The sequence below is a fragment of the Sebastes umbrosus genome, chromosome 11 (assembly GCF_015220745.1).
Source record: "Sebastes umbrosus isolate fSebUmb1 chromosome 11, fSebUmb1.pri, whole genome shotgun sequence".
NCBI classification, from domain to species: Eukaryota; Metazoa; Chordata; class Actinopteri; order Perciformes; family Sebastidae; genus Sebastes; species Sebastes umbrosus.
In genome coordinates, this window is record NC_051279.1 from 12,418,331 (window position 1) to 12,431,485 (window position 13,155).

At 39.5% G+C, this 13,155-nt stretch overlaps 1 protein-coding gene across 8 annotated transcripts in view; it reads right to left on the minus strand.

Annotated features, from left to right (window-relative positions):
- arhgef1b (Rho guanine nucleotide exchange factor (GEF) 1b) overlaps window positions 1–13,155 on the minus strand; it is a 50,631-nt gene that overhangs the window by 24,843 nt on the left and 12,633 nt on the right. For 5 of the 8 annotated variants that reach the window (XM_037785973.1, XM_037785971.1, XM_037785970.1 and 2 more), the window contains exons 2-4: window positions 5,603–5,689; window positions 5,349–5,462; window positions 2,027–2,125 (exon numbers count right to left, since the gene is read on the minus strand). In XM_037785973.1, the coding sequence (XP_037641901.1) occupies window positions 2,027–2,125; window positions 5,349–5,462; window positions 5,603–5,653 (264 nt within the window). In that variant the 5' untranslated portion in view covers window positions 5,654–5,689. Of the gene's footprint in view, window positions 1–2,026; window positions 2,126–5,348; window positions 5,463–5,602; window positions 5,690–11,526; window positions 11,604–13,155 lie in introns of all 8 variants that reach the window. The other 3 variants (XM_037785969.1, XM_037785975.1, XM_037785974.1) reach the window with 2 other exon arrangements.

Here is a 13,155-nt window from a genome sequence, read left to right on the forward strand (position 1 = left end):
AAATAATTGTTAGTTGCAGCCTTATTTTGGAAGCTGTAGTTTACTGACGGGTGTTTCTTCTGTTATTCTGTCCACCCCATTCAAATGAATGACGGTAGGTTAAATATCAGAACACCTGTATAATACAATACAGTTCAACAGCACCACAAACTACAGCCTCCAAAATGACCATTGAGTTGAAACAAACTCTCTTAAACTAACATTAGGTTGGGCAAGGTGTGCCTAATAAACTGGCAACTGAGTGTATATGGATAATCGTTTCTTTGTTATGTGTTGACCCAAGGAAAAACAGTGTGGCACCAACTGATAAAAATCCAAATAAAGTGTGCAGTAGCGACATATCACCACAAGGGGTCATTTAAACATCAGAAATAAAACGACAAGCAAGAGAAAACACACATACTCCAAATGGGAGATACATACAGCTGTCACTGACATGAAAATAACCACATGGGCCAACTTTATGTCAATGGGTTTATAAAAGATGAAGAAGGTTTAAAAAAAGAGAGGCTAAGAAAGGATGATTCCTGAAAGGGCTTTCCCACGATCCTGACAGGAAACTGTGAGGTCCGACGAAAGACAGAGAGAGCAGCACGAGCCAGCTGAGCAGACAGAAATGAGCAGTGTAGAGCTGCCGCCTCTTAGTCGATTAGTCGACTGATCGGTCGTTTTGCTCTAGTTGACTACGATTTATTTAGTTGATTAGTCGTTTTTTATGCTTTTTTCATGCCGAATGAGAGATTTAAGATTCAAGGCATGATTTAAAGTGGTGCTTTTGTGCGATTCTTTGGGAGAAGCTACATTTTACAGATCTGTTGATTAAATCAACTGATCGATTAGTCGACAAAATCCTACGAGTGTTATGAAGAACTAAGAATGTCTTTGCTCAAGGACAGCCTTAGTGCAGTGCCTGACATTTAAGGAGGAAATACAACAGAGAAGTGACAGAGGCCAGGTGTGCAGGGAGGAGTAATGGAAAGTGACAGAAACTGAAGGGGGCTACACAGATGAAGAGCCGACACACGGCTGTGCACTCGCAAACAAATCATGTACACACAGTGTCTCTCCTGACTGAGTTCAACTTGTAGACTACAGCTGTGCAGTTTATCAAATTCCTATTGATACAACACAATGAGAAAAGAATATAATATCTGTTATCTGAATTGATTTTTACATAATACACAGCAAAGACTGAAAGAGAAAGAATTAGCGACTAACTGACAACTCTCTAAAGCTCAAGAAAGAGAGTGACTATTGAGAGTCCTACAAGAGATTTAATCCTAAAGCCTATCATTATAGGACTATATCGGAAGTGTTAAAAACCACAAAACCTTGCAAAACATTTTCTATTTCAAGTCATATAGCATCTGCAGCATCTGCTAAGGTAATCAGAATAAGGTGTTTAGTCCTACAATGGAGGTCTTCACAGATCCAAAAATCGGACACTATGTGATTAATTAATAAATATTGTGTTCACCACAAATAGGCTCAAAGGTTTCTTGGATTCAGCATAAAAAAAACAATTAATCAACAAAAGAAATCTTAGTCGACTAAGATCAAAACGACCCATTAGTCAACTAAGAGGAGGCAGCCCTATCAAACACACTTTAGGAAAATCAGATCTCGTAATGTCTTCAGACTAACTGTGCTTCCTTAAAGAAACACATATCTCTGTTAGAGTGAAGTGAAGAGTCATAAAGCAGAATACAGTCATAATGTTCATTATCTCAGGCTAGATAAGTTGCATGAGAATAAAATACTGCATGTGAATGTCATCAGTGTGACGCCTGCTACTTACAGGCAGCAAGGTCTTGTGTTTTTGTTTGCACACATCACACACTACATTCATTCATTCCTGACTTACATAATTATTGTTATTTAAGCTTCAGTTTATAATACATTAAATGTTTTTAAACTTTATTCATGTGTTTGTGACAATCAGGTCGCTCGTTATTTCAAGTCCATTCGCATCCACTTAAATCTGGCATACAGACGAATATCTAGCAGGTAGTAGTGAGCTACTTACTGCACCCTTGTCCAAGAAAGTGTTGTAGAACTCCACAAACTGTTTCTTGGTCTCTTTGGCACTGAGGTTCTTGAAGAGGTCAGCATGGAGGTAACACAGCTGAGAGGGGAGAGACACACACAAGATCAGTGAGCGCTGATGAAATCTAAATAGCCTTTTAATGTCCTGTGTGCTGTATTAATGCACTCCAAGGTTTCTGCGTTTTATTTATTTATCATTTAAAAAGGAACAGTGTGTAACATTTGGGGGATCTATTAGCAGAAATGGAATATAATATTCATAACTATGTTTTCATAGAGCCTTTGACGGCCACCGTAGTTCTCCGACACAACGTGAGCAGCAAAGTGAAAACCGTGGTATCGCCAGCCACCATTTCACTTCCGTTGCTCCTAAAGTAGTGTTATTATGGTAAAGATGACCTCTGAGCGAGGTGAACAGCGTTACCATGGTTTTGCACTCTGCGGCTTACATTACCGCAGTCTTGAAAAGGGAGGAGTGAGCGAAGGGGAACTCAGTTGGTTGCAATCTGCAACCACACCACTAGATGCCAATAAATTCCTACACACTGTAGCTTTAATCTTTATTTTGTCAGGCAGTCTCATTGAGATTAAAAGCTATTTTACAAGAGAGACCTAAGAACAAGAAACATTCACAAGAACACAATCAGCAAAACAGAAACAACACTACTACACAAAACAAGGAGCTAAACCAGTTTCAAGAAAATCTCCCAGTGAAATGCAATAATCTAGTTTGCAGTTCATTCCATTTAAAAGGTGAAACCAGTTCTGCCAACATTAGTGCGTACATGAGGCATATCTATGGTTAAGTAGTTACTGGATCGTGTGCAGTAGTTACTAAATGAGAGAAGAGATGTGAGGTAGTTTGGAAGCTTCAACAGTAGAGCTTTATAAATGAATAACATGAGATGGCTGTTTCCTTGTGACTGTAAGGAGGTCCATCCAACCGCTTGATACAGAGAACAATGATGAGTCAGAAATATGTTATTTGTGATAAAGCCTAATGCACTATAATACACATAACAAATAATATAACCATATGATATACTGGCATACCATAATATATAAAAACTAATTTCACTTAATTTCAGCTGACCTCAAAGTCAAGCTGCTGACATAAAATGAACAAAGTGCTGTTCATCAAAACACCGAGACTAATTGAGTATTTTAATCATAATGACAATATCTCATGAAATAAGAGTAATTGTCCGGCATAATCATGCACACATACCTCAATCTCAATAAGTCATTAAACACCATAACAACTGTCTTTTATGAGCATTTCTGATGTTCTACAGTACATTGACCCCCATGTGGTTAAGGGGGTAAATAAAGGAGGGAGGGAGGGTGTCATGATTGCAGGAGGTGTAACAGTACCTGGTGGGTCACGGTGTCTGCATGCAGAACAAAGGGGAAAGGACAGGCATGCTTTATATATCAACACTGACATGCATGTAGTCAGACACACACACACAAGAGAGGAAGTCTTAAAACATGCTCTCTTCAAGCAATTTGAATCCACACTTCAATAAAAACTCATAGGGAGTATGTGCCGTTTCATGTGTTTCATACAATAAATCTTGTAATGTAATCATGATCAAATAATATCTATTGTGAGTTGCTTCTCTTTCGCATCAAATCAGGCACTCTCCATTCACAGGTAAACCATCTGTCTGATCATTTGTTTTGAGGACGCTGGGATTATCTCAGTGCCCCAGACCCGGTCGGCTGCAGGCAAAGATTTGTCGCCAGACGGAAAAACCTGCAGTGTAATATTATTGTTCTACTTGTAGCTGCTTTAGTTAATATGGCTGAACTAGGATTTCTTTAGAACCTGTCTGACTGCTCGTCTTGTTTACCCTGATGGACTCTGTTGACCAGTGGAGCTGCCAAACATCCCAGTTTGCGAATAAAATGTCATCATAACCAAAAACAACAACAAAGACCCAGGTTGTAATAATAAAAATAAATTCTCCTTTATGTTTAAGTGCAGTAAAATTATATTTCAATTATCATTTTAACCACAGTCTTGCAGTTCTTTAAACAAATACCATATAACCGCAAAGTCCCTGGTTCAATTCCAACTGGGACCTTTGTCATACCTTCCTCTCTCTTTCTCTCCTTGTTTCCTGTCTATATTTTGTATTAACAAATACAGGCAAAATGCCTAAAAAGATCTTTAATAAAACAAAGAAAAAAAACTACTTCCATGTGGATCTGTGCAGGCTGTTCTCAAACACAGTTTGTATGTATACTTACAAAAAGTAATGCACTGTAATTTGTATATATCCGACAAAAATCAGTCCATAAGTAATCAACGTAATCGCGAACCAGGAAGTATAAAGAGCGACAAACTCTGCACAGGGAGGAGGTCGGAGTCGAAGGGTGGGTCAAAAAACATCGGACTTTCGCCCAGGAGACCGCTGTTTGTGTCCCGTGTGAAACCAGAAGTCAACGTTCATTTATTTGTCACGTAACTTCCGTACTTAAGTGACGCCACTATTTTAACCAAAACCATGATCTTTTCCTAAACCTAACTAAGTAGTTTTGTTGCCTACACCTTAGAACGTTGTTTCCTGTGAAGACGGAACTTTATTTTGAAAAGACTGTATGCATGTCACGGGTGGAAATTGACACCTGGACATTCGTAGGAAAACACACGAAAAATGAGGAATAACTTTTCGTAAGATATCAGACGAACCGTATGAGGATACTTTGACTTCTGTGAGCTGTTCAAACATTAGATCGATGACCGGGCTAGATCAGTATGGGCAACTACTGTATACTGACTAAAATGTCAGACATCTTTCTGTCCGAATACAAAGATAATATGACTACAACTAATGATTATATTTGTTATCAATTTATATAACTATGTTTTTTTTCTCACGAATTGATGAATTGTTATATAAAAAGTCAAACACAATGACAATTTTCCAGAACCTAAATTTGGCTTATTTGATGAATATTTTTTTATGATTATATCATAAAAATCGTTAATTAAACAACACCTAAACAACATTTGTTGTTTTAGCAGTAATATACAAACAGGCACACATGCTCTGATTAACACACACACACTGCAACACTGCGTCTACACAGACGAAGTGAAAGCAACCTTGGAGCCTAAAAACACACTTCAGCTCACACTTATATGCGTAAAGCGCAAGTGCCTTGCATTACACGGCCTGTGTAGGCCGCTGTATTGATTAAAATAGACGCATTATGTTCCATCAGACTTGCGTGAGGTGGATGACAGAAAAACGTGGCTGAGGGTGTTGCATTTTGGGAGTTATAGTTCTCACCAGGGGAGCAGGGTCAAACTGTAGAATGACATGTTGAATGAATACCAGCAGGTGGGTCGGATGCTCCTTCAACAGGTCTATATGGTTGAAGTATGGGGACTGGTCATCCACCACCTGAGAGAGAGAGAGAGAGAGAGAGAGAGAGAGAGAGAGAGAGAGAGAGGGAACACAAACAAAGCAAAGAGAGGAGTGAAATATGGAAGAGAAATAAAGACAATGGAACATGACAAAATTATACTCTTTTATTCACTCACATCATTCAGATCATTCTCGAAATCCTCATCCTCAGCCCCGATGATGCTCATGGCTGGGTTAGAGCACTGAGCCCCAAACACGCCCTGCTAGGCAGAGAGAGAGAGAGAGAGAGAGGGAAAGGGGGGGAAGGAAACAAGACAATTAGCAAACATTAAGTGCTGTACTTTGAACCAGTAGGCTTCCTCTTTGACGTCCTGAGCGCCCGCTGAGCAGAGCCAGACATAAAGACAGATTAGGGTGAACTATCCCAGTGAAATATTACATCAAGCGGAAAAGTAGGAAAACTTCCCAGCATCCAACCCCGCCTCCTTGAGAGAGAGAGAGAGAGAGAGAGAGAGAGAGAGAGAGAGAGAGAGAGAGAGAGAGAGAGACAGGCCTGATGTGTCATAATGGTCCTTGAAGTAGGTAGGATGCTATTCATATGAGCCAAGCAAGGCCAAGAAATATAAAGCATCAGCTGCAGGTAAAGCAAAATATAGGAGTCTTTGATTTGCAAGAACTAAACTATAATATGGGGAACCACTGACAAAGCATGCAATATTTAACCAGGAGGTTGGTGGTTCGATCCCCGGCTGTTAATGTCTGCAAGTTGAAGTGTCCTTGAGCAAGACACTAAACCTAAACTTTTTAAGTTAAAGCTTCTTCTCTCCTGAAATAAATCATGAGGCTACTGGGAAAAGGACACTGATAATTCAGCAATTAAAAGCTGTTTTTTAACTACATTATTTTGAGTATTTTATTGAGATGGGGGGTGTTCTGTGAAAATGCTGAAGTCCTCTTCCCTCAGGCCACAATAAAACATTAAGTTTAGGTGTTGAAATCAGGGGAGGAATAATTCATTGCTTAACACGCATTGCAAAATAGTATTTTTGATTTGAGCTTCTCCTGAAGTTTGGCTAAATTTTGCCTTTGGAAATCGCTTTTCAGGCTAGTATGTGGTTCAGTTATATACTTAAGGGGAAAACGCTCCTCTAGCTGCCATGACGTAAACCCTCATGGTCTAAAAATGTAAAAAAAAAAACTAATCTGAAATTAAAAGGTTTATGCCAATCCTTGCCTTTGAAATCCATGAATGGGAAAAAAAAAAATGCATCGGAACGGGTGACCAATTTACCCCCACCGTTTAAACCCCACACCACTTCCCCTGCACGTATACACACCCAAAACACACAAACAACACATAGTTCTTGTATTCAGCCGTCTGAAGGCCACAGACCCAGCGCCGCTACCAGGGAACACCCAAACACACATCAAAAAAAAAAAACAGCTACACTGTACAACATTTACCATTGTCCTGCTAGGTGAGTCCAGAGGGCAGAGAGTAAAGTACAGCGCTAAAGAGGTATGAGTATGAGTCAAAGTAATGAGAGGAAAAAGTGAGTCCAATAGTCCCTGAAGGAAAAAAAAACCTTGAGAAACTGTTAGTAAGGAGCATTTTTGTTTTGTTGAGTTATTTAATAGATTTAGAGTTATGAATAATGTTCCATAACTTTACAAGTGAATTTCATGTCCATGTTGTATGGTGGTATTGAATGACAGTACCTCAAGGTTATTCAGTACAGGGTTGGGCGATATGACGAACCTTCGTGTAACCTGAGCTCCTCAAGCAGTGACCTTTAACAGTATCTACTATCCCAGAGTCGAGGCTAAAGACCAGAGGTGAGTCTTTTTCTGTAAAGGCCCCAAAAACGTGGAATAATCTGCCTGAGAAGAGTCTGTGTCCTTTTTACTTCTTAAATCACATACAGTACCTTACTCTGATTTGTGTTTATTCAGTTCTTTATTATTTTATACTTTCATTTTCAACCACCATGTTTTAAGCCTATCTTGTTTTGTTTTGTATTTTATTGCACTACTGTGGTTGTCTGTTTTGGCTTTACGTTGTAAAGTGTGAAAATATATATATAATAAATACATTTTACTATTATTATTTATACACACCAGAACAATAAAAATCTGTCAGCCGTCAGAGATTTTTCCATAACTTTTCTATTGTGATAGCAAAACCTTTAATATTTCTGGTTTTATAGATAGATATATTGATAAGTACATGTACTTTATTGATCTCAAATTGGGAAATTATTGTGTTACAGCAGCAGTTTATCCAGGCAATGCACAGGAACACTAAATACATAGTAAATATACATATCAAATATACATATCAACACTAGAGATAAATATCTATACAATATCTATAGAATACACAATGTAAAAAAATATATTAGAATACACTATAAATATACCAAACTACTACAGCTAACATGTCAAATATAAACATAGATTCACGAGATTGTTGCATCAATGAGACAAAATAAATTGATTGGTCAGATATTTGATTCATTTTGTTGGGCAAATTCTTTTTTAAAGTACTATATTTTGATATACATCAATATTACGACACTTTTACTGCATTATTACACAGCTTTGTTGAATAATCGATTCTGATTGATCAATTACAGCATTCTACAGTCTGTTATTTCTTTATAGCAGACCGTTGCTATGGGCGCAGTTCTGATGTCGGACTCTGCAGGACCGTTTTTTACCGTCAAATTATTGATTTCTTAAGTAAGTAGCCGTGTAATAAGCGAGATAATATACAACTTGCAGGTCATTGTTGTGAAATAAACCCCTTCCAGACGATGTAAGACCCTTCCGCATTGCCCTGTCGGGGTTTATTTCACAACAATGACCTGCTCGCTGTACATTATCCCTTACTTAGAAGGTTTTAGTCATATCACTCACCCTTTCTAAGTATCTCTGAAACACACAATACTATTATGTTCTATTGGTGTGTTTACCCAAATGAATAATGTAAAAAGACTCAATAAGAAATTCATAATTTTTTTCCAATTGGATATGCAGAATTGATAATGGTTTCAGATTTGTTGATACATTTGAATAAAAACTGTGGTTGATTCAATTGACGGATGGTTTTGTATATGTTCACAGAGCATGTTTAATTAGACGAGTGAACGTGTGGTTATGCTGGCCATTTGTTAAGTAGGAACTGAAAAATCATTTAGTGGTTAGAGTTTATAAAGGAAACGTGAGTATGTACACAAGAGCGATTCGATTCAGGGCCTGAATACAGCGTTTGTGTACAGCAGCAGGCAGGAGAGCTGACAAATGCTCTGAGGTCAAGGTGAGTTCTTGTAAAGAGACAGAGAGAGAAGCAGAGCTGTTAGTCAGTGAGAGAGAGAGAATGAAACTGAGAGATAGACAGACGGAGAGAGAATGAGTTCATTCATGGTCGTATCCAGTGGGCTGCGGGTTGAGAAAGGCCAGTGTTGGAGCAACATGCGTAGGAGGGGTTAGCCAAACAGAGAGTCACAGGCCTGTCAGGGCCATGAACGCACATCTGCATGGACACTCACAGACACTCACACACACCCAGCTTCTCACCAAAACGCCAACGCCAACGCCACCTTACCCAGGCAAACACACAAAGTTATTATGTCACCATGACAACAACAGCTATAACTGACTAGTAATGCAAAAGTTTGACATTTCCTGGTGGAAAGATGAGATGCTTTCACTTTTACAGCTCGACTGAGAACTATTTTCTTGCACGACAACATAGTTTCAATGACAGGTGCAAGTAGGAACAACAACTCTGTTATCGGAGCAGGAAGCAGAAATCCTGCACAATGTCAGCCACTTGTATTCACTTTATTTAGTTTCCGCATGCTGGTCTGTATAACTTCATAAAGACGGATTAATTTGTCTGATTAATTTTTCAGTCACCGGCTTAGTTTATCCTATTTTATCTGTAAACATACTGTATGTCAAGTTAATTATATTTATAAAGGGCTTTACAAGCTGCACGACAAATGACACCCTCTATCCCTAGAGCTTCAATTCAGATAACACTATGTGTTGATTGTGGTGGAGAATGCTGTGTAAATGATTGTTCTGATAACACCCATTTGGTAATTGCGAAAGCCATAGCATATGATTGATTCACATTAGGGCTGCAACTAGAGCTACAACGATTAATCGATTAGTTGTCAACTTAAATTAATTGCCAACAATTTTGATAATCAATTAATTGCTTTGAGTAATTTGTTGATTTGATTGATTAAATGTTTGGCATATAAAATGACGTATAAATTACTTTTTCAAATAGCTTTTTTTTGTCCCACTAACAATCCAAACTATAAGATATTCACTTTACCATCACAAACCTTTGTCTTACAATAATGTAAGACAAAGAAATTCTCTAATTTTAAAACTTGGACACATCAAATGTTTGGCTCTTTTGTTTGAAAAACGACTTAAAGGACCAGTGTGTAGGATTTGGTGGCATCTAGTGGTGTGGTTGCAGATTACAACCAACTGAGAACCCTTCCGATCACCCCTCCCTTTCTAAGACTGCGATAACGTGAGCTGCCAAATGCAAAACCGTGATCGCCTCGCTCAGAGACCATCCTTACCATGATAACCACGTTACCGCAGTTTCACAAGCATGTCTAAGAACTACGGTGGCATTCAGGTAACATAAAAATGCTAAAGGTTCTGCTCCCTATGTATATGAAGGACTCATTCTAAGCTAAAGAAAACACAATGATTCTTAGGTGATTATACACTTTTGGAAACATAGTTATGAATATTATATTCCATTTCTGCTAATAGATCCCCAAAATGTTACACACTGTTCCTTTAAATTATTAATTGATTATTAAAATGGTTACATTTTTTTCAATTGACTAACAGATTAATAGACTAATTGTTGCAGCTCTAAAAGTGAGTACACTGACTGAATGATTTCTGTTTCCATCTCAGTTAACTGTTAAACTTTAATTAAGATGCAGAAGCTATTTGTTAAACAATGAAGAAAGGTGACTCTTACAAAAAAATATTGCTGCTACTAAGTTGTACTCGTGATCGCAGCATTTCTCCTCATTACAGGAGATGCTGAAGTCGACCCCATGTTACTGTTATGTCTTGCTTGATATCGGAGTTACTGTAATACATGTTTGTACTCTGAGAGATAAATTGGAGAAGAAGGAGGGGAAGCTAATTGTGGTTACTCAGAGGGGAAGTAGGGAAGGTCAACTCTGCTCTGCTTTTAAAGAGCACCGGAGTATATAGAGGGGCAGCAGGAGTGGGAGCCTCCTCTGCCCAGACGGAGCCAAGTGGTACATTCCAGCATATGGCACAGTTCAGACAACAGACGGAGACAGTCTGTGAGCTTCAACAGTAACCAGATCCTCTTCCCTTCACCTCTATTAGTGCAAGATAGCTGGCATAAGCTCCAAAATGTGAGGGTCCTTCCAGACTGATACAGACGTAGTTAGAAAGAGTATACAGTATTTGAACAGAGCGTCCCAGAGGTGCCGAGATCAGCTCCGGTGCTCCTGAGAGTCGGCAGCTGCCCCCCGACCCGGCTCTCCACTCCCTCCCATCACATTCCAGTACTAACTAAGTGTCAGGTGGCATCAATCCAATGATAGCCATCAAGCGTACTTGCCTTTGTGTGTGTGTGTGGGTTAAGACTGAGCACATATGTGGGAGGGGGCCATTCCTATGTGATTGTGGGGAGCTACCGCCGGTGAACGCGTGTGTGTGTGTGTGTGTGTGTGTGTGTGTGTGTGTGTGTGTGTGTTACATGACAACTGGTCTTTACAACAGCATTCCTCTCCATTTCTGACCAGTCCGAGCTCTGATACTGTACATAAGCAGGAGAATGAACCAGCACCTGCTTCATCAGACCTCTTGAATATTTAGACAAAGTAGCAGCACAGTTTAAGCATTTCATATCTCCACCAGGTCACTAAGAGGTTACAGCCTAATAATAACTGAGTCGCTGTTACATCAGCCCTCATGCAAATCCCAAATCCATTGTGAAACTGCTAAAACAATCAGCTGTTTTAGTAAAACCCCTCAGACCGAGAAGAGAGGAGGAGTCAAGACGTGACCTCACCCCGAAGAAGGCATCTTCAGCGTCCATACTGCAACCGCAGGGGGCCAGCCAGAGGCTCGCACCTGTCAATCAAGCTCCTGCAATAACATGATGACCGTGGCTGTCAGAGGGGAGTGTGATACGTTAAGTGGAGCAGGATCATGACCAGGTCAAATGATACAGTGCTTATACATGCAGTGGCACCACAAAGTGTTACGAGTAGAACATCATGTTTTTCAGAACCAACCAGAGGACAAAGTTCATCATTAAGTGGCTTTTCCAAAAGTGATCTAACTTGTTATTGCACACCACTTACAGTCTGTGTTTTTATCGACTGAGCCTGTAAAAAGAATCTCCAGACGTTTAACCCCACAGTTGAAGATATCATAAACAGTGGTCTCTAAAGCAGACAATGAATTTAAGAGGTGTATCAACACCAAGGCAGGATCAAAAGTATAGTACACAGTGACATGAAAAACAATGACAAATTTGATCCAACAGTTAATAATAACAATAACGCTTTTTACCAGGATCTGAAATTAACCTGATGATTAGGTAAAATCATCAGGCCATCCACCAATTTGGCAGGCAGGGAAAACGCTAGGGATGGGAATAGAGAATCGATTCCCATTACCTGTGTATAACATTTAGGGGGATCTACTGGCAGAAATGGAATATAATATTAATAAGTTTGTTTTCTTTAGTGTATAAACACCTGAAAATAAGAGTTGTTGTGTTTTTTCGTTACCTTAGAATGAGCCGTTTATATCTACATAGGGAGCGGGTCCTCTCTTTACGGAGTCCGTCATGTTTCTACAGTAGTCCAGAACGGACAAACCAAACACTTTGTTAACCTTGAGCTGGAGTCAATAACGTTACAGAGTGTCACTCCACTCAGCCACTAGGAATCAAGACACGGGAAACCTCTGTTTGTCTTAAGGAGCTTCAGCATTTATCTCTGCACAAACTGCAACTTCCACTTGATATTCTCAAAGCTAAACTAACTCTTGCTTCACCACTCACTTCCCACTGCACACACACACTCTATGCGCTGACTCTGCAATATTCCAAATAACCTACGCTACTCTTACAACAACAGCTCTAGATAGGGCCATTCGCCGTTTTTGCGTTGGCCACCGTAGTTCTTCTACACTCTTGGCACATGGGGGAGGTTTAAATTGGTTGCAATCTGCAACATCTGCTTAATGTGGACTAATATGTCAGCAGAGTTCTTAGTAAGTGATAACCTGATTAGATGTGTTTCTCAGAAAGTCAGCAACACAGAGCATAAAAGTTACAATTATTTGAACTTGGCGTAAAATTCAAAAGATTCACTGAGGAACACTCTGCATATCTTCCTGTACTGAAAACACTAAAATTAGAGCTTCACTCATTCCCACTTACTACATGCACCTGGCCACAGAACCCATTGTATAAGCACAGGTCACTGTTCTCTTCTTACGCTCTGTCACAATAGGCTGTGTCCTGTCCTCTATATGCTATGAGGGCAGTGTCCAAAAATAGCTTGGCAGCTAATGGCTATAGCTTGCTGTGTTTGTACTGCTGTTTATCTGGCGGTCTCATCAGCCCACAGCCTCATTAGCAGACACTGGGGGATTCCTACCAGCACCACTTCTCCTCCACTAGCTG